Source organism: Manis pentadactyla, chromosome 11 (genome assembly GCF_030020395.1).
Source record: "Manis pentadactyla isolate mManPen7 chromosome 11, mManPen7.hap1, whole genome shotgun sequence".
Taxonomy (NCBI): domain Eukaryota; kingdom Metazoa; phylum Chordata; class Mammalia; order Pholidota; family Manidae; genus Manis; species Manis pentadactyla.
The window spans coordinates 34,150,157-34,173,245 of NC_080029.1; the positions used below are offsets into that span (position 1 = coordinate 34,150,157).

The following is a 23,089-nucleotide window of genomic DNA, read 5'->3' on the forward strand; positions in this document are numbered from 1 at the left end:
ATACCACCTTATCCTTGGGTATATATGTATGATATGTGTGTGTGTACACTTATACATACACATAGCATTGTATATACATATAGCATTATATATATCCACATTTTTTCATTTTTCTATAAAGTTTTTAATTTTTCATACAATTTTCTCATGTACTACCCAGTCTGATCTTCATAATAACCCAATTAAGTAGGAAGAACTTTTCTTCATTTGACATTTGATGGAACTGAGTTACAGAATGAAGGAACTCAGATACGAAAGGTTAAGTACCTTGAACAAGTTATGATGGTTAGTATAGAACTAGGCCTAAAACCCAGTCTCTTAATTTCCAGTTTTTCTTTTTTTTAATAGTGGGCAAAAATGCTGTTTCTGAATCCGATTACTTAGGGAGGACTACATCACATTTTTCACTGATAACTTATTTTTAAATTAAAAGAAGCACTTTCACAACTGAGATGGAAAAACTTATCAATTTTTTTTTCCTACATACAATGTGGCTGGATGAAAAAATATTTCTGGAGATAAATACATTCATAAGCATTCTTTTCATATATGATGAGGATTTCAGACCAATATGAAGGGCAAGGCAATGCCTATTTAATGAGTTTTATGGTCATGACCATTACCTCCCTGTCACCTGCATATAGCAAGAGGTTGGGATACATACACAATAACACTTTCTATATGAATATTTGCAAACATCCTGATGAATAATAAAAGTATTTTCCTCTTTAAAAAGGACATGAAATTCACTGTTTATTTATTTTAGTGTTTTTCTAAAGGCTTATATACAATACTGCTTATAATGAGTCACTTTTATTTCATAGATGGCTTTGGTTAACTGGATGTGGAGAAAGAGAAAAAATAACATTGGGTCTCTTCTATGTACTAGATACTATACCTTGTGCTTTTTATAGACATTATCTCAGCCTTGGGCTTTTTTTAATCCTATTGTATTTTCAGTGCTCACTTGAAAAATGAGAATAGTTTTCCTGCAATGCTATTCTTATGCTCCTTTCATGGGTTCTTTTTTTAAAAGCTTAAAAAAAATAAACAATTTAAAATAGATGCAGAAGTCATAGCTTCAACAATTATCAATATTTTACTAATGTTGTTTCATCTATCCACCACTTATTTTTATAGTATTCTAAAGCAAATCATGGTTTTCTTACTGTATTCGAACCTTCAGTTTTCTTGTTGATAAAAATGGGGATAATCAGTTTAAAAAAATATAATACCCTTTAAAGCTTTTTCTTTCTTTCATTCATTCACTAAATTTCTACTGCGTGTCTTCTATGCCCCAAGTATCATACCAGGTGCTGGGATAGAGCAGAGTGTAAAACCAGACATTGCTTCTATTCTAACGCAGTGCTAGTCTGTTGCAAGGTTTTTCAAACTCGGGATCATAAAAGGAGATGGGCTGTAAAATCAACTTGTGAACAACTTTTTAAATTAAAAAAGAATAGAAATACATTTCATTACATATGGTAGGATGAATGTTACTTCATGAAACTTATTATTGTTTATATGTATGTACTGTATATATTATACATATGTGTGCTTATCATTGGCTTGTGATGTATAGTGCATTTAATGTGTATCTTCCTATGGATGTGGTTAAAACAAAACTCTTAAAGCCATACATATAGTGGGGAATTTAGATATTAATTAAATAATCACATTAATGAATGTATAAATACAATTAAGAAAAACACTCTAAAGGAAAAGAACATGGTTTTATGAGAACATACACTGAAAAATCAGAGAAAGCCACCTTGACAAAAGGATTTCTGGTTTCAATATGAAGGATGAGTAAATGTTAAGTAGGCAAAAGGTGTGCATGTGTGTGTGTGTGTGTGCATATGCGCATGAGAAAGAGAGAGATAGGTGAACTGGAAATGCTCCATCCACGTATCTTCCCCTAAAAATAACAGTCCATGCAAAGGCCTCTGGTTCTTGTCCTCCTTACATATACTCCAGCCACTCTAGTACTGTAGTTTCCCGAGAAGATCAAGACGATTCATATTTCAGCTCTGTAACATATGCTACTTCCATGGCTTGGAGTGTCCTTTTTTTGCCTCTGCCTTCTAATTAAAGACGTCTTAACTTTTAAATTAAGACTCAGCTCAAGTGTCATCTTCTCTATGAAGTCATGTCTGACATCCCTTCCAAGAGTCGCCTAGTTCCTCTGTTTTCCCCTGCATATTCCTGAAATAACTCCAATTCTGACTTTCTAATGTGTTTGCAATTATTTCTATATTTGTCACAGGGGAATCCCTAGAATTTGCTGCATACTAGGTATTCAATAAATATTCAATATGTGAAGTATTCAAAATGTTCAATAAATGAATGAGTGGGGCTCCTAAGAATCTTTTTAGAAAGAAGCAGGCATAAATGAAAAAATAAATAGTATTTTTCAGTATAAAATGCTATATTTTGAATATCTTCTATTTGCTGCTGTTCCATGTATATTGTTTTCTTCAAAATGTGAGTCAACATTCACCACCTTCAGAATGTTTAGAAAGACTGCTCTGATTAATTCTATACAACTTTGATTATGCTGTTATTCTGTCTAGCACAGTGCCTAGCTCATCATTTGATGCTCAGTAACTATTTGTGAAAAGAATAATGAATTTACTCAAAATGAATTTTGCATTTCCACAATACTTAAGTGGGAAGCTTGTAAACTGACTTGTATGTACTAGTATTGTGTTTTGTAATTTAAATAATTTCATAAAAGTGTTTATTTGATCTCTTCATGTAGATCATGAGCTTCTTAGAGGTAGGGATCATATCCTTTATTTCTTTTTTTGAAACCCTCTGCTCTTCAATCTTTCTCCAGTCTCCTATTCTCGCACACTAGCAAATGTACATACACTCAAAATGCTTATATCAGTGCTCTGCACAAATGCTCCAAAAAGTCACTCATGAGTCATGAGTGGCTGGAGATCATGTGGGGCAAGCCTGAAGAAGAGTGTCAAGGAGGCCAATATCTGTATGAGCCCTAAAGTGATGCTAAGCAGCAAGACCATTTGTAATCAGGGAAGTTGCACTGACTGGGGAAGAGAGTACCTACTCAATTAAGCTATGTTCTTCACCTTTTCTTGAAAGTTTCCACCTGGGAGATATGCCTCTATATTTCTGACTAAGGAAGGCTCAGTCAACCAACATCTAGAGGGTTCTTGGTACCAAGAGGAGTCTTGTTTATTATTTACCTTATAACATTGCTTCTCCTTAGTCCATATCCTTAACACGCATTCAAATCACCTGGAGATCTTGTCAAAATACAGATTCTAATTCAGTAGGTCTGGAATGGGGCCTGATGTTCTACATTTCAAACAAGCTGCTGCTGCTGGTTCATGGACTACCCTCCCTGAGGACCAGAGCACTATCAGATTGAACTGAATATAGGCAAATTTAGACAAAAGAAAACTTAAGGAATAAAAAATCAGTGAACTATAACAGGAATTCTGATTTTATATTAATATCAAGGCTCACTATTTCTTATAAAGGCAGAAAAATAATGATCAATCTAACTTGCTGATATTTATTTAAAAATATCTATTAAAGAGACAGGTATAATAAAAGTGTCATTTTCAAAATGAAGTCTATACACTTGGGTGGGTGGGGGCAGAAGTGGAGGTATGGTGGCAAATGAACCTGAAGCTTGGACAGAAATAAACTAAGCTGCAGCATGCCATTAGAAAAGATGGATGGATTCCAAGGATTTCTGTAGAGGCTTAGAAGCTTTCCTCACCCTCCATAATTCTGACTTTTTGTTAGTAACTTTTCTTTTCTGTTTTCTAACTAAAGAATTTAGTTTGGCGGAAATGATACAAGCAATATAAACCAAATGTTAATAGTAAATGGATTATATATAAGTAAAATATTTAATGCTAGACCCTGGAGCTGCTCTCACTTCCATGTTTCTTTATTTTAGTGTCCAGAAAGCACTTCTAGGCTTGTTCACCTGTTTAGTTGAAGGTTTCTATTATACCATTTGACATAAAATTGAAACCATTTAAATAACTGTTCATTGTAGCAATGTATAGAAAATGTTCTGCTCCAAGCCATTTGTCATAGAATTTTCCCCTCATTTTCATTTTCCAGCCATATGTGAGATCTCTTTCAGCCTCTTGAAACATTTTATAGCTATTCATTTATTTTCAGTAATAAAGAGTCTCATCATTTCCATGTTAGGGCTGAGTAAATTGAGTCTATAGAGATAGACTAACTTTTTCAGAGGTCCTAGGAACTATCTTTGGCATAGGGATTAAGATTTTTGTTTACTCTAATCATGGAACAAGACTGGATGATAGGGACCAGAGTAATGTATTTATGTGTATACTGAAATCAGTATTATAGGAAGAGTTGAGGTGGGGGCAAGTGAACACTTGTGCATCATGATTAATACTGATGCAATTACATTGAGGGATTAAATCAGGTGGGTTGTTTGGAATTTTAAATCTGCTGCCTTTTTTTTTTTTTTTGGTATTCAATTACTTGAAAAGATTTTTAATTTACAGAGAATTTAAGGATATCTGATTGCTTTGTTTCCTTGTGATATTTCCAAGAAATATAGAGAGATTTTATATATTTTTTAAGTGTATTTTTTTAAATTGACATATGCTGCTTTTTCTTATGGAAAGCATGGAGCTAGGAATAGACAGATGAGTGAGAAGGTATTTTATATTCTTTACCTATACAAAATGCCCATTTATTGTTAGTACTGGGGAAAAAGTATCTTATTTCCTTAAATACGGTATTTTAAGCTCTTGGAATTCACTACAATTAATTATTCCAAATTCTATTTCTGCACATCAGTAATACTGCTACATATTAAGGCCCTCTTCTTCACTGATGTGTCCTATAGCAGAAGGCAAAAGGCTGTCAAATAAGTTGGAGAACCAGCTCTGGCTAAAGAGAATTTAAATGGACAAACTAGATACCGTTACATGACTTACATGGAAGAATAAGAAATAGCTCTAAATCTAAAGGTTATACTGAATTTTTTATGCACTTTGACCCACTCAAAGGAAGTGTAATATTTTGTTAATAGTGGCTAGGGAGTGACATAGGGGTAATTTAAAAATGTTTTTTTTTTGACTTTCTGTATTTTCTATAAGTGTGAATTTTAATCAGGATGTAAAAAAAAAAACTTTACAATTTATTTACCCAAATGAAAGGATTTCTTTAATATATTGTGGGGAAATAGAAGTTTCTAAGGCCAGGATCCCCACCTGACCCTAAACTACTTGGTGATGTAATTGGCCTACTGCTAGGCTACTGCTTCTGCACACACTGGCAATGAGCTATTATTGGCTGAGTCACTACATAAGGAGCTCTGCCCAGTGCTCTGGTTGAAAGCAGAAGGAGATGGATTATGGACCTGCACACTGCTGGATGCAGATGTGATTCTAGTGCTCAACCTACCCCTGTGAGAATAAAGCTGGATATAAATCCTTTTACCCCAAAAAACTTCTGTTGTCATTTCTTGGACTCACCAAATCTATAGCATAAAATTCCCTGGGGCTGAAACCCTCAGGCAATATAATTGGCATACTTGGCAGGATTTACTGTAGACCAAAGAATGGAACAGGCTGCCCTCATGGGAGAGGTGCTTCAGTGGGCTATCCCTGTGGATGGGGAGACATTCACATGTCCCCCAGTGGGCATGTGGTTTGAGGTGGCTTGCCTCCTATAGGACTGGCCCCCTCCTCAGGACTGGGGGGAGGTGGAGGTGACAGTTGAGGCAGTAGAGTTGGCCCTTGGAATAATAAGGAGGTCCCTTGAGAAAAAGAGTGCCCATGAGGCAGTGGTAACCATGGGTTGGCTGTTTCTCAAGTATTAAAAAGGCTACAGATGAGAGGAATGTGCTCCTGTGAGAGATACAAGAAATGGCAGCGCAAGAATGTGAGCTGCAAAGTGCTGTGGATTTGTTGAAGAATGAAATGGCATTGATATGATAGAAGGCAGCATGAGGACATGAGCTATGAGGTGCTGTGGAGGAGGTAAAAGATTTGTTGAAAAATGAAATGGAATTGTTGCGAGGAACTGTGGAAGAGGTAAAGGCCATGAAGGAGTAGGACATACCCCTGCAAGAAGCACAAGAAGAGGCAGTGCGAGAATGTGAGCTGTGAGGTACTGTGGAGGAGGTAAAAGATTCTTTGTAGAATGAGAAATGGCACTGCAAGGTACTGTGGAAGAGGCAAAGGCCCTGAAGGAGAAGGGCATACTCCTTAGAGAAGCACAAAAAGAGGCAGCAAGAGAATGCGAGCTGTAAGGTACTGAAGTGAAGGTAGGAGAGTTGTTGAAAGAGTGAGCTAGCATTGCTGCAAGGCACTGTGAAAAGCTAAAGGGTGTAGCAGAGTAGGCACTTGGGGGAGTGCCGAGAAAGGTGCTATCAGCCCTGGAAATGGAGGAGCCAGGGAAGGGCGAAGGGGTGTGGTGCCAGAGGCACTGACCCCTCCTCTGTTGAAAGCCTGCCCAGTTGTAGACAAGAAAAGAAAGATGCACCAACTGTGGGTTCCTCTGGAAGAGGTACAGCGTCCTCCTCAAGTTGTGGAGCACTCTATTCTCCATCCCTATACTCAGACTGAGCTGCTAGATTTGGGCTTCCAGTTTTGGCAGAAGCCCTCAGAATCAGTATCAGCGTGGCTTCTGTGTCTTTGGGACATGTGTGTGTGGGGGATTGAATTGTTTTGTCTGGATCAGAGATGGGAAAGGTGGCTTCCCAGACAGTTCATTTTGCCTCGAGGCAGCAATTACAAAATGCACATCAGACCCAAGAAAACCACTCCCTCCTCGACTGGTTTATGGCTGCACTTTGCACTGTATGGCCCAATCAGGGTGATTTACCATCCTCCCCAGCAAGATGGCAGATGTATGCCAAGCTCCAACAGGTGTTGTGGCAATTGGGCATGAAAAAACACCATTTATTGTCCAGAGAATTATGGCCCAGATGAGGAGCCTTTTACTGTGAGGATGAGAAGTATGGTGCTTCAAATGGCTCCCATATCCCTCTTTGGGCCCCTAGTGGCCATTCTTGGCCCTCAGTTACGTACCCCTACGTGAGGTAACCCTTGCAGTAGTGACTTGGGAGAGGCTAAACAATGAGAGCATGGAAGGAAATACAGTCCACTACTCAGAGGAAAAATTTAAAGGGCCATGTAAATGTCACAAGGACCCATATGTGGGTCAATTTAATAGGGGCAGGAGAACACAGAGAGAAATTGGATGCGAAGTCAAATAGTATCCTATTGGAGCTGTGGCAACAACTAGAGCAGTTCCAGTTGCTGAGGATCAAGAAGTGGAGGCCAGAGACAGAGCCACAAGTCTGGCTTGTGTGTCTGCAAGACTTCCTGCTGGAGAGTGAGCCAACCTTGCCTGAACCTGCACAGGAAGATGACTGGGGGATACAGTTTGACTGATGGGAAGGTTTAGGTGCCTGCCCTAAGGGATTGGAGGCTACATGTTAAAATATCAATTCACTGTTCCCCAGTGAATGTACAAAGTGTCCTGGCTCTGATAGACACAGGAGCCGAATGTTCACAGATTTATGGCAACCCTGAGTAGTTTCCCGGGACCCCCGCTGTTACAGATGGATATGGGGGTAAGGCTATCAGAGTGAAACAAGCCCAAATCCCACTGGGAATAGGGTATCTACCCCCAAAGGAGTATACTGTGTATATCTTTCCCATCCCCAAATATATTCTGGGACTAGATATCCTGTGGAGCCTATGGTTGCAGACCACTGTGGGTGAGTTCAGACTGAGAGTATGTGTGATGAAGGCAGTTCTGAGGGGACATGCTAAGCACCTGCCTGTAGCTTTGCCTGTGCCTTGGCAGGTGACTAATGCCAAACAATATAAATTGCCTGGAGGATATAAAGAAATTGGAGAAACCCTCCAGGAATTGGAGAGGGTGGGTATTGTAAAGCCCACCCACAGTCTTTTCAATTCCCTGTTGTGGTCAGTAAAAAAGCCAGATGGCTTCTGGTGTATGACTGTGGATTACAGAGAACTGAATAAAGTCATATCCCTTCTGCATGCTGCCATCCCCTCTATTGCAGAGCTGATGGATACTCTCAGTCATGAACTAGGAATATATCATTAAAGTGTGGATCTTACCAATGCCTTCTTTTCCATTTACATGAACAGGAAAGACAGGAACAGTTTGCTTTCACATGGGAAGGATGGCAATTGACTTTCATTGTCCTTCCACAGGGGTATTGGCACAGTTCCATCACCTGGCACGGACTTGTAGCCCAGGACTTGGCAGCCTGGGAGAAACTGACAGCAGTGTGGCTGTATCATTATACTGATGACATTATGCTCACTTCTTATACTCTTTCAGATCTAGAAGGTGCAGCACCTAGACTGCTGCAACATCTACAGGAGAAAAGATGGGCTGTGAATGGCACCAAGGTTCAGATACCTGGTTTGTCAAATTCTTGGGGGTTGTCTCATCGGATAAGACCTGTGATCCCAGAAGCAGTCATAGATGAAGTTCAGGCTTTCCCTATCCCTACAACTGTGGCATTGTTATAGGAATTTTTGGGTATTTTAGGCTACTGGAGAGTGTTCATCACACATGTGGCACAAAGTCTAAAGCCCTTATACTGTTTGGTATGTAAAGGTGTCAGGTGGGACTGGCATGAGACATGTGTATCTGCTTTCACTACTGAAAAATGGGTAATCAAGGCTGTGCAGGCCTTGAGTGTGACAGACCCATCAAGGCCCTGAGAGCTGGATAATTGTACAACTGATGATGGTTATGGCTGGGGTCTCTGGAAGTGGCTTGAATGAACTATTGGATTCTGGTCATAGCCCTGGAAAGGAGCAGAGTTATGGTACACCTTAATAGAGAAACAATTGGCTGCCATGGACCATGTCTTGCTAGCTACAGAACCCATTACCAGAGCAGCCGTGATAAAGGCCTGTCCCATCATGGGGTTGGGTACAAGACTGGACCCAAAAGTCATGGAATGGCATGTCACAGGCACCTACACTAGCCAAGTGGGGTGCATACCTACAGCAACACAGCACCCTCTCTACTAGCCCCTTGAGGGAAGAACTATAATGCTTATTGGGGCCAGTCACACATATCACTGAAAGGCAAGAAGAATTTGCTTTAGAGCCATTGGTAGCAGAGAGCCCTGTTAGGAGGTAAGAGCCCCTATACCTGAAGATTCATGGTATACAGATGGCTCCAGCCATGGGCAGCCCCTGAAATGAAGGGCTTAGCTTTCCATCCTAAGACTGAGACAATATTGATGGAATATGGTGAGGGGATAAGCAGTCAATGGGCAGAGTTGCAGGCAGTGTGGCTTGTGATCAGCCAGGAGCCCTCCCCAGTAGTTATCTGCACTGACAGCTGGGCCATCTATCAAGGCTTGACTCTGTGGCTTCTGACATGGTACCAGGCCAACTGGCTGGTTAGTCACTGACCCCTTTGGGGTGAAGAGTTCTGGCAAGACTTATGGGCCTCTAGTCAGACTAAAACAGTTACGGTATATCAAGTGACAGGCCATTTGCTGCTAACATCCAAGGAAATGATGAAGTAGATGAATTGGCCCAGATACGTTGGCTAGAAGGAAAGCCTGCCTCTGATGTGGCCCAGTAGTTACATCAATGTGGGTTAGAAGACACCCACTTACATGTGGGTTAGAAGACAATGTGTTCTATAGTCCATCAGTGGGACCTGCTTTTGATCTCTGAAGAAGTCAGCAGAGCCAAGCAGGAGTGCATTATATGCTCTAAAAGGGACTTACCCCGAGTCCCACAGCAATATGGGACAATAGCTAAGGGGCAGATATACTTTGTCAGGTGGAAGATAGACTATATTTGGCCACTGTCTGTGTCAGAAGCCTACCAATATACCATGACTTATGTGGACACAGCTACTGGACTTCTGGTTGCTTTTTCTGAATGTTGTGAAGACCATGGACTTAACAAAAGAGGCCTGGAAATTGGCCTCCTCTGTATTACTTGAGTAAAACCAAAGTGACCCCCCAAAATTACAGTAGTATATCCGAAATGGCTGGAAGGTAGGTGCATCTTACCAGGGAGTTTTATCAGTATGGCCAGTGCACGCACCTCCAGTAGCACTATAGATAGACCTCTCAGTAACCCGCACATGGAGATGGGCAAAGGCATGGTATACTAGACCCAGATGGGACTGCCTTTATGCCATGGTCCTATCACAGGACCACACTTGTGCATGCATCCTACCTGATGGACAAGATTTGCTATGTTAATGTCACTAAAACATGTGTTGTATCACCTTTAGGGTTAATCTCCTCTAATGTCTTTGTAGATTGGGCAAACACCCTAGCAAAAATTGCTACTTGCTGGGAGTGCATGGAGCTCCCTCTCAGTACTGCTACTAGCCTCCTGTGGAAAGGGTGAATCTTGAACTGGGACTGGTTTGAATATAGCTGGGATGACCACTTGGTTGCAACTGAGCTCCTTGGGCTTGAGGATGACTATTATTATTATAATTATTATTATAATTTTTGTTGTTACAAGGTTCCAGCTTTCTCAGATAGGGACCACTGCAGAAGACTGATTTCTCACTTAGAGGGTATGAGTCATGAACTCATCTGAGTAGAATTGGTTTGAATACAGCTGGAATGACCTCTTGGTGGCAGCTGATTTCCTCAGGCTTGGGGATTATTATAATTTTTGTTACCTGTATCATAATTTTTGTTGTTATCTGTATAGTGTTGTTATCTTCTGTTGCTGCTGTGGAATCTGGTTATAATGCTCCAGCTTTCTCACACAGGGACCATCGTGGAAGATTGAGGGCATGTAGATTGTGAAGCAAGAATCCTGGAGGGGTGGAGTGTAGGGAAAAATAGAAGTTTCTGTGGCCAGGATCCTCACCTGACCCTCAACTACTTGATGGTGTAATTGGCCTACTGCTAGGTTAATGCTTCCACATCTGTTGGCAATGAGCTATTACTGACCGAGTCACTACATAAGAGCTCCATCTAGTGCTCTGGGCAGAGGCAGAGACAGAGGTGGATTACAGACCTGCAGACATGATTTTAGTTTAAGACCTACTGCCTTGAAAATAAAGCCAGGTATAAACCCTTTTACCCCAAACATGTTCTGTTGTCATTTCTTGGTCTCTCTGAATCCACAGTGAACTTGCCAGGGGCTGAAACCTTCAGGTAAGACATATACCCTTTATAATTATTTGTTATACATCGTTCTCAGAATAATTACTGGCTTGTTTATAATTTTCCCTTTTTCTAAATGATCCCCAAACAGATTCTGAAGAGATATGCCTTTCAAATCGAACATTTTCAGTAAAGCTGAACTTGAGATTGACATATTTCTGCCTTTAGTAAAATCCAAGAAGAAATTGTGAGACAATGGGTACAACACTTACAGCAGGGTGTGAATGCATCAAGAAGATGATTAGCTTAATCACTGTGAAGGGAAAAGTAACTTCAAAAATATGAAGAATAATAAGATTGTATTGCTTCTACTTGGTAATATGCTACTTTCATTTTCTTTTCTTAGCTTTTATCTTTAAAACTCCCTCTTGAATGTAGTTTTAGGCTTATCAGCTTATAGGTCTTCCTATTACTTGTATCATCATCACTCTCCTGCCTTCTTTACACTCTATTCTCTCTTTCTTTTTAATAGCTGTTTCTGTTTCTTATTTCCTTAGCCATTTTTGCTGTCTTTTAATTTTTCAACCCACATACCTTAAAGCAGGTGATCCTCCAACTGGTTTGGATGGAGTTTTATCCCACATGTTTCTAAAGATACTGGCTAATGCTTAGTGATCCAGAGCAAATTAGCAACCTCTTTACACCTAGAGGGTTAGCATGCTCACAGGTACCACTTGTTATTAATGGAAGGCCTAAGGCAAAGGCAGAGGAGAAGGAAAAAGAGGGAGAATAAAGGGAGTGGGGAGAAAAGAGTGGGAGTAAAGGAAGATGGGGTGGAAAGAAGGCACAGGAAGTAGAGTGGTAGAGTCACAACCAAGCCTCAAGGCTATTTACCAGAACACTGCTGTGGGGCAGTTATAACACAGAAAGGCCTAAGACCACGCTTCTTAGCTCACTGATGACTTTCACTGCCTTAATTATAATGTTGATATACAGACACACCAACCATTTCCACTTGGATATTTAACCGTATTCACAACGGTTGTCTATTATGTTTTATGTCTCTGTTATATGTTCCAAATCTTAGAGATACTAGCAACACATCACAGGAAAGAAATAATGTGAATCAACTGTATGGCAGACAATCTGTTGAACCACTGAACTTCTTATACAGTGAGATGTTATTTTAGATTTTGTGTGTATGTGTGAAATAATTAAAAACACCACTTCAAAACAAAAGAATAAATGAGATAGCGAATGGTAATTTTACATAAAAATGTCTTTGACAGATTCTGTAGTGTCAGACAGGCTCTCTTATGGCTCATGTGGACTAATTGCTCTTTTTGGCAACTAGAAAATCTAAGAGCAATAGTTTTTGTTTGTTGAGCTGCTGCTACTTCATGCAAAAATCACAAAACAACATTCTTTTTGAGAATAATTCTGCCTCAAATAATTAATTTTCTCACTTACTCCTACTTTATATTACCAAGAATGTAAAATATAGACTTTCTCATCCCTTGGTATTTCACTTAGTATTTCATTTGTTCTACTGTGGAAGTGAGAATTCTTTGTTATTTTACAGTAATCCTACATGGCTACCAATTATAAGTTCAAAACCGAATTTACATTGTAGAAGGGGAATAAGGAAAAAAAGAGCAATGAGGCTATCAGAAGAATAAAATAATTTCCTGTCTGGATAATATTCATTACTATAAACACTGAAGAAGGAATAAAATTAGAGGAAAAAACATACAAGCCTCTGGAAATTTGTTATTTATGTTTTCAGAAATTCTCTAATTTAGTGAGTTCAAGCTGCATCCAAGATAGCGTTCCTGAGAAAGAATACCTAATATAAATTAATCTCCTTACCATTTTATTTCCATAGAATCTGAAGTAATAATTTAGATGAATGTTATTCTTTGTTCAGAGATGATCTAAGTAAGTGGGATTTGATAATAATAGTTACTGTTATTAAATACTTTTTGAAACAATTATTGAACACTTTTTTTCTTTTGGTGCCAGGTAGTTTACTAAGGCTTTCCACAGTCTCATTTAATCTCACAACAACATGTTGGGGTAAGTACTGTTTATTGCCATTTCACAGATGAGAAAACTGAGGCTAAAAAGTTTAAGTGATTTGCTCAAAGTTACATAGGTGGGACCCGTACTAGAACCCAGGTCACTCTTACTTTGCTCAAAGCCCATAACCTTAACCATTTGCTATATTGCCTCCAACATAAAAAGATACTGCTAAGAAATGATAGTGATGAACCATGGAGGAGATTAATGAATTCATTTAATTACAAAAAAGAGGAAATTATTTTAATGGCTGGACAGAGTAAACAACCACCACCACCAAGTAAGAGATGCTATAAATGACCACTAAAAAGGAATTGGCATTCTTAACACCTCTGATAGATGGCACAATGGTTTTAGATATTTCTTCAATGACAGAAACCTTAAGTTGTAAACCAATAACAGTTTCTAAGCAATTCAGATGCATTTTCATTTTGGGTTTTAGATTGGACTTGGGGCACGCAAATACTACTTAGTATTTGCTTTTAAGCTTTATGTAATCTCAGGCAACATGAAGGTGTGAGCTGCTGGTATCATGTGGGGATTCAGAGCTTTGAAATATGGCATCTCCCAGGGAATTAGAAGTTTCCCTCATGCTTGCTTTTTATAATGCCGTTATTGATATTTGAGTTTAAAGCAGGAGAAAAGACTACCCCACTTTATCCCTGTGTTGGGGAATCTGCTCTTCTTTCATGGAACCATATAGATGCTTTCAACTAGGAAATATTTAGAAAACTTTCAGACGAAGACTGCTATCTAGCATGGACAGAGGCTGAAAGAATAAATTATGATACAGTGTTTTAATCAGTCTCTACATATTTAGTTGTAAACAAGAATTTTCAAGTAATTATAGTACCTCCACTGAAAAGTTTTAATTAAATTGTGCCAGAAAATATATGAATATAGATTAATACTGTTATCTGTGAATGAAATTATGTTGACAACTGAGGGGGAAACAGATGTAATCAGTCATTGGGTGCCTAAGCTGAGCCAAAAAGCTGAAAAACAAACAAAAAACAAAGAAACAGTGTATAATGATACTCAAGAAAACCAAAATATTTACCTCGGACAGCATAGCCATCTTTTACTGATGCTGGGAAGGGGGGTAGGTTGTCTTTTGCATATACATCTTGGGCAAGGACTCTCCCCATTCCATCTGAAAGAAGAAAAAAGAAGGAAAATATGGATGTTGAGAACAATGGGTTAAACAGGCAGTCATAAAGAAGATGGGCATATGTACTTGTCTGACAAGGCTTGGGCTCAGTCAGACCTCCTGATTTCTATCCCAAGGAGGAGATGCATCTTAGTGTCGTCTGAAATCAAAGATTAGATATAGTCAATTAATAATATGTGCAGGGACAGTTTGAATGAGTAGCTACACAGTCATCAAAGATGTGTTTAAGTTGATGTGTCATTAATCCTTTAACAACTCAAAGATGATTTTCTTTAAAAGCCAATTCTTAATTAAACATGTTCACATCTGTTGGTGCAATAATTTCACTAGAAATCTGCCCTAAGAAAACAGATAAATCTTTATGCACATGTTTATTTCAGAGTTGTTTATATTAGTGAAAAATGAAAAGAAATTGAAAGACCAGTAATATAGAATTTTAAATAGGTAATGATCTATTTTGCAGGATAAAGTAATATTTATGAAGAAAATTCATTGACAAAAATTCTTATGACGTTTACAAAACATGCAGAGTTGCACATGTAGTGTATAATCTTAATTATGTTTAGATGTATACATATCAATATAAAAAGATGGGAAGAGCATACATGAAAATATAAAGCATTTGTTATTTTGTTATGTTAGAATTACATATGATTTTTATTCCCTTTGCTATACTTTTCTGAAAATTTTCAAGTTTTCTATAATGATCACATATAATTTTTATAATGAGAAAGTTTTCTTAAGGAAAGTAAAGAAAAGGGGCGAGTTTCCTTATCATTCCATCTGAATTTTAGCCCTTGATTTTGGCTTTATTAACCTAAAAAATTAGTGACTATAAGAAGAGGGCCAGTAAACTATCTTGTCAAGTGACTATTCAAACTACTCTGGATAGTGGGCTATTTTGGGCTAGAGATCAGGAATTTAAACTAGTGCCAACAAGAATAAAAGTTTCTGTTGAATCACTTTGTTGTACACCTGAAACTAATGTAATGTAATACTGTGTCAAGTACCCTTCAATAAAAAAAAAAAAAAAGAAAAAAGAATAAAAGTTTCAAAGAGTCATGACCAATTCCTTAAATCCTCTAGTCAGAATCTATCTTTATTATTATTGTTATTTTGAACAAGTAAAAGAACAATAAATAGGATATAGAGAAGGGAGAAGAGGAGGAAGAGAAAAAAATCAAGCTTCTCTCCAAAGACTCTAAGTAATACAGGACTTGATTTATATGAGATGTTTCTATAATTTAGAAAATTCCACTGTTTCCAGAGCTGGATGGGTCCCTTTTTTTGATTTTAGCTTTGTCCTTTGTAGGTACCTAGGACCTCTGGTTTCTATATGCCAGGACCTAGAAATAAGTACAGAGAGGTTTTAAATTTAGTACTCTGATCCATAACAATAGTGATATTGACTCTTTCCTTTTAAAGAAGTGACCTGAATTAGAAGAGAGAATTTAGCAGATTCTACCTTCAGATACTCTTAGGAAGTTGAAGCTGTTTTGGAACTATCCTGGAGGTATGGACCACACTTTTGTAAGACCAGGCAAATGGTGGAATCAGAGGGTGTGGCTTGTGTTTACCTATACAACATTAGCTTCCAAATGAACCTGAAGCTATAAAGCAATTCCTGGTAGTGAGCCCCATGGCATTTACTCAGATTCACAATAAACCTCTTGGGGTGGCTCCTTATCTGGGATTAATCTGGCCTGGGGTGGCAAATGGAAGTATAAACTACACCAGCTCAGAACCTAAGAGAATAACTTTGCTGGCATCTTGAATAGTTCAGTTAACAGTAGTTAGTAATCAAAGACAGCAGACACCCATGTGGCAGCTGGTCCAGTTGATCTAGTAAATGCCTATACAGCATTTTATAAATCACTGAGTAATATCAGACATATAATCTCACTTAATCCTCACAGAAATTTAGTGAAATATTATATTCATTTTCTCGATTAATAAAGAGTTTAAACAGGAAAAGTCACTTTATCCAAGGTCATATATTTCATAAGTGGCTAAGGTAGGATTGAAATTTAGGTCTTACAACTTTAATCCTTACTACAATGGCAACAGCTACTATCATTTGTGTTCCCTCTACCTACTGCTATATTCTGACATTTAAGAAAGCTACAGGGTGATTCCTCAAAAAATTTAACAGAATTACCATATGATTCAGCAATTCTACTTCTAGGTATATATATCCAAAAGAACTGAAAGCACAGACTTGGACGGATATTTGTGTACCTCTTTTCACAGCTGTTGTTATTAGCAGTTGTAGATATCATAGTGGTTTAAAATGTAAAAAATAAATTAACATAATGCTCCAAGAACAGGAATACTGATTGTTTTCTGCTTTTGCAAGATTTGGACAGGAAGTGGGGAACTTGACTAAGATCTCAATGACAGCCAATCTGGAAAAAAGAGTATCTGCTGACTTGATTTCTATTTAACTCCTGACTTACTCATAGATTTTAATGTGCAATTCCAATCTGGAGGGTTTCTAAGGTACAGAGTCTACTCAATTATAATTTGATGAAATTTGATTCTAGAAACTAAAGTAAAAACTGCTCTGGAAGTTTCCAATAATAATTGCCCTCCCCCACATCCTACCATACGTATAAACACTAAAAAAGAGCCCTCAAATTTCTGACAAAGATGAAACAACAATTTTGGATTGAGAAGATGTATGTATGACAAGGAATAACAGAGTTATTTATATGTTACAACCGATCCATGCTTCATTAGGCTACAAATTAATAATGATAATAATAATAAGAAATAATCCTCTTCTAAGAGTTCTGCTATCCAAGCTTAAGACTTGGCTAGCATAATATGGGAAATGTTCATACTGAGATTGACTTTTTTTCTGACAAGTGTCCAGTTTCTGGTACAAAGTATGATTTATCAGATCTTAAAATATGGTGGGCGTTTTCTTGTTTCTGTGCCTTTGTAGATAATGTTAACTTGGACAGGAATGCCTTTTTTCTTTCCCCTTTTCTGGTGTATTTCATACATCCTTCAAGGTTCATCTTAGATTTCATGTCTTTGGTCTTTGTCTCTAACCAACACAAATAAGTTTATTGACTGATTTACTTATCCATTCATCAAAGACTGGGAATGTATTATATGCTAGGCACTGGAGACAAAAAAAACTAGTAAGACCTGGCTGATTTCATCAAGGAATTCACATGTAACAGTGTTTGTGAGACAGGGGAAGATGGAGAAATAGAGATGATTACAAAATAGTATGATATAGGCAGTGACAGAGATACAAACAGGGTGATATGGGAGACACACAGCAAAAGTCACCTAACCAAGAATTTGTGGAACATCAAGAAAATCTTCATAGATGAGATGACATCTAAGCTGAGCTTTAAAGGGTAAGTAAGAACCACGTGGGTGTGTGGGTGTGCATTTTAGACAAATGATGCAGGATCAAGGGAGTTTAAACAATCTTATAAAAATGGGAATCCAATGAAGGATTTTTAAGCAGAGTAATGACTTCAAGTTAATCTTTCAGCAGAGTTAAAGTCTCTTCAGATATAATGAAATCTGCCTTTTAGGAACTTCTCTAGTGACATATTATAGAATGGTTTGGAGGTACTGTGTTTATTCTTTATATTTTCAAAACATTTAGAGCCATTTTTGTACATTTTGCACATTGTATTATGGTTGTTTACAAAACTGTCTTGACTTTTCCATCAGGTTGTTAATTCTTTGTTGTCATAGCATATCTCACTCATCTATGAACCCCAGGAGGAAGCATGGTACTTGGTACTTAAAAGGGACCCAGTAAATGCTTGTTGAATGACTGAATCAATAAATGATTAGGATTATGGAGGGAAATGTCAGATAACTAGACAGAAAGGTCCTATCAATCAAATGCAAACAACTTCATCCGAAGAGGACGTAAAATAGAGAAGGACATCTTGCTAACTTCTGCTCTTACTACTCCCCATTTGGACTCCTCTGCTCTAACCAAGCTGGTTTTTTTTAGTACCATGTTTATGATATCCATGCTTATAGTTATGACTTCCCTAAACTTGGACTATCATTTTCCTTTTTATTACCAATATATGTTCCATCGTCTACTTCAAGACACCATTCAAGATAGTTAAGTTTTCCTTGATTATTACCAGTTCAAATACTACTCTTGTATGTGCTTTGTTAACTAGGCAACTATATGTTCAATTTGTGATATATCTGCAACTATTTGCAAAGCTTATGTGTAAGAATTTTCCAGTTGTTGTGTATGAGAAAGTGTGTGTTTGGTTCCTTAAGCTTTTGAAGAAAGTGGACTGTATTTTTATTTCCTTTGTGTCTAATCAAAGCCACAAATATTGATGATATGAAAATGCTTCTTTAATAGCCTGGATTTTCAGAGAAGTCCTTACTATTATTTAAATTCAGTTATTCTTAGGAGGCAAGGATAAACTGAAGGGAAATGAAAAGGTATTTCCACACAAAAAATTATATACATATCTGTATAACAGTCAAGATAGAAATAATCCAAATGTCCATCAACTAATGAATGGATAAACAAATTATGGTACACAGATACAATGAAACATTATTTGGCCATAAAGAGGAATAAGGTATTAATGAAAGCCATAAAACATTGCTGAAAGAAATTAAAGATGACACAAATAAATGGAGAGACATACTATGTCATGAATTAGAAGATGTAATATTCTTAGTGTTCATACCACCTAAAGCTATCTACAGATTCAATGTAATTGTAATCAAAATTCAATGAGAAAAACATGTATTACCTTAAGTTTTAGTCTAAAAGCTTAAAGCAAGGGAAAATATTTGGAGAGAAATATGCAACTGATTGAAAAATGGTAAGGGCTTCCAGTTGACAGCAGATGCAAGAAAACTGAAAGAATAGATGTCAGATATAACTCTCTGATACACAGGCAACTATATCCGTATCTCTAAGAAGGGTTCAGAATTAAACAATGGATAGCTCGTCCAAGCAGTCAACATTAGATTTCATTTAATATCTAACCAGATGATCTATTTGGGAACTTAAACAGTATGTATATAGTAATGCTGCAAATTACTTCATCACGTAGGACAGTCTCTCTTGCATATGTGGTACTTAAATAGATGTTAAACCACCCCTTCTCTTTGCTGATCAATATAGACCAAGATTACTGTAGAATAAACTTTGGGCATGTGATATTAGAAAGGGAGCCTCAGCTTTTCAACTTGAATGAGAACCATGCCGTAACATCCCAACTAGATATTATGATTGTTTTAGGTTTAGCATTTGGTAGAGAAACAACAGTGAGCAGCTGAAGCTGTGGGAGCCAAAGGTCTTTCTGAAAGATACAATTACAGGAAAATGAGCAAAATTCCTTTTCTCCAGTTGTTCCTGTTGCTTTCCAATCAGAGTCTCATTTATAATAAGCAAAGATGGTTTCCCCAGAATATAATTAATATAACTAATATGCTTTCTTAGGAATATTTGGTGGTGGGAGTTTGTACCTCTTCACAGACTGCAGTGAGTATTTCAGTTGTAGAAAGTTAGGCTGTGTGTCAAGAAGCTATGGTCCTGCTTGCAGCATTTGAGGAGAAAATGTCCATTTTGTTTTACTTTTCCCCACGTACTACATTCCCTAAGTTCTTTAAAGAATGTCTTCAATTTGATGAAGATAAAGATGATAACAATACGTCTGCATATTTTTAGATTCTGTGGAGGTCAGAAATCTTAAAGGCAGGCCTATGTATCACTGGGAACTCTGGGTCACATATACAATTAGGTGATCTCAAGAGGTTGATAGGGAAGGAGTGAAAAAGACTGATGATTTACACTTATGCCTCAAGAAGACAGGGGCAGAGTGCTTGGTGAAAGGTGGTAGGCTTCATCAGCAGAACAAAAAGGCATCCTACAGTATGGGAGAATATATTTGTAAATGACTTATGTGATAAGGAGTTAACATATAAAATATATAAAGAACTCATGTGCTTCAACACCCAAAAAAACAAATAGCCCGATTAAAAAATGGGCAGTGGACCTTAACAGACATTTCTCCAAAGAAGAAAAACAAATGGATAACAGGCACATGAAAAGATGCTCCACATTGCTAATCATCAAGGAAATGCAAATCAAAACCACAATGAGATAGCACCTCACACCAGTTAGAATGGCCACTATGCAGAGACAAAAAATAACAAACGTTGGTGATGATGCAGAGAAATGGGGAACCCTCTTGCACTGTTGATGGGAATGTAAATTTGTGTTACCAATGTGGAAAGCAGTATGGAGGTTCCTCAAAAAATGAAAAATAGAAATACCATTTGATCCAGTAATTCCACTTCTAGGGATTTAACCAAAGGAAAAAGAACCCTCTGATTCAAAAAGACAGATGCACCCATGTTTATCACCATACTTTTTGCAATAGCCAAGATATGGAAGCAACCTAAGTGTTCAGCAATAGATAAATGGATAAAGAAGATATGGTGCATATACACAATGGGATATTATTCATCCATAAATAGAAAAGAAGTTCTGCCATTTGTAACAGCATGGATGGATCTTGAGGGTATTATGCTCAGTGAAATAAGCCAGGTGGAGAAAGACAAATACCGCATGATTTCACTTATCTGTGGAATCTAAAAAACAAAGCAAAACATAAGGAACGAAACAGCAATAGACTCGTAGACACTGAGAAGTGACTAGTGGTTACCAAGAGAGTGGGGTTGGGGTGGGTGGTGGGGGAAGAGTGAGGGGGATTAAAGGGCACAATAATTCACAATCACAGATCACAGGTATGGTAGTACAGAATGGAGAATATAGTCAATGATTCTGTAACATCTTTCTACATTGATAGATAGTAACTGCACTAGAGGAGGTGAGCATTTGATAATGTGGGTAATTGTTGAACCACTGTGTTGTACATTTGAAACCAACAAAAGATTGTATATCAGTGATACTTCAATTAAAAAAAAAGGTGGTAGCCTTTCCATGTTGTCAGCAGGATACTTATATAAGAGTCAGTCTCCCACATGATAATAGTTATTAACAAAATCCCTACTCTCTGCTCTCCTGAGTGTCAATTTTTTATACTGGGGTGATTCGCCTAACAAATATCTTCACAAAGAGTCTTTACAGATCTAAAATGGCCAACAAAGGACCTACATACAAGGAAAATCAAGACAGCAAGCTATTTATAAAGCTGAGCATGATTTGTGAGCACTGAATTTAAATGTATTCTCTAAATGTTAGAAGTAAAATATTGAAATTGTTTGGTTGGGCATTAATTCTAGCCCAGATTATACTTTTTTCCTGCTGTCTAAATTAAAATGTTAGGAGAAACGAGTTATCTTTGGATGTAAAAGGGAAAAGCATCTTAATTTCACAAAGTCACCTATCAAAATGATTCCACAGTTGTAAAGTTCTCTAAGAAGTTAGTTCTAGAAAGGCTTTGGAGGAAGTCCAGGGAAACCTCTGAGCTGGGTGGTCAAGGAAATTGATTCCTTGTCTTTACTTTGGCTACCAAGATGCTATTTGTTGTATGAATCAGGATGTAGGAAGAGTATGGTAAATAACAGAAGGTTGTAAAGAAAAGATACTATCCAAGATTTCCTAATATAAAATATAGATATAAGCCAGTTTGCTATTGATGATAAAGTCCTCTAAAGTTTACTTAAGTTCATTGTGACAGCACTAATAACGCAACATTTAAAAACCACCATCACACCAATCTATGTCAGAAGCTAATGAAAGATCTTTTTGACCTAACAGCTATCCATTGTGCTCACCAAGAGTTGAGAAGGCAGTCTTGATACATATACTTCCTCTGTGGCTAAATGACCACTGGCAGGAACAATATTAGCTAACAAGGATTAAGAGGAAGGTGAAACGTGCAGATTTGAATCATTACAACATTAAAAAAACTTTTACAATGAAGAATAAACATACATAAAGCTTCATGATTATTAACAGACACTAAATGTTTAACACGGTGGATGTCTCTAAGTGTACACCAATGTAATTTATTCCCCACCTTTTCATTGTAAATTTAGAAGAATAATTTAGAGAGAACATTTTGGTAAATTATGATTCTCACATATTATAGCCTTCACATATGTGTAAACTGAAAAAGATTGAATGATTTTGGGGTGAACAGCTCTTTGGTGAAAACAAGTACATTAATTAATCTCTAGTTACTCCAGAAGTCATATTTATGGAATATTACAATGAAATCTCTATGCTTTAAAATATGTAGCTTCCATCTAGGGATGCTTACTACCTGCCAGTGTGATGAGAGGGCAAGCATTACAGTTTGTATGTCATTAAAAAATATTAAAGTTTTATGTGAAGTTATAGAATTAGGATAAATGCAAATGTTATGATTATCAGAAATGATTAAGTCATGATTTAGCAATACAAAAAGATGCAGTGGAATTGGTAATGAATTAGTTCTTAAGTTGTGTTCTGATTTCATCTTGTATATTTTATTATTGAGTGCTATAACTCACATCTGTGTTACATATATTCATTTGTATATATAAAATATTAAGCTTTAAAAATAATAATTGTATAACTATAAAAAGTATTTAACTTAATTAAAATGAGAGATATTGCTTAGGGGACATAGTTCTAAAAAATAACTAAAAAAATGTTGAGGTCACAGAAAGTGTTTCAACTGAGAGTTAGTGTTCTTGCCTTTTAGTACTTATAGATGGAAACCTTGCCACACCCAGATCAAATG

At 37.3% G+C, this 23,089-nt stretch overlaps 1 protein-coding gene across 14 annotated transcripts in view; it reads right to left on the reverse strand.

Annotated features, from left to right (window-relative positions):
• Positions 1–23,089, reverse strand: part of GPHN (gephyrin) — a 752,379-nt gene that overhangs the window by 82,868 nt on the left and 646,422 nt on the right. For all 14 annotated transcript variants that reach the window (XM_036906015.2, XM_036906017.2, XM_036906020.2 and 11 more), the window contains one exon: positions 14,262–14,354. In XM_036906015.2, coding sequence (XP_036761910.1) covers positions 14,262–14,354 — 93 coding nt within the window. The remainder of the gene's footprint in view (positions 1–14,261; positions 14,355–23,089) is intronic.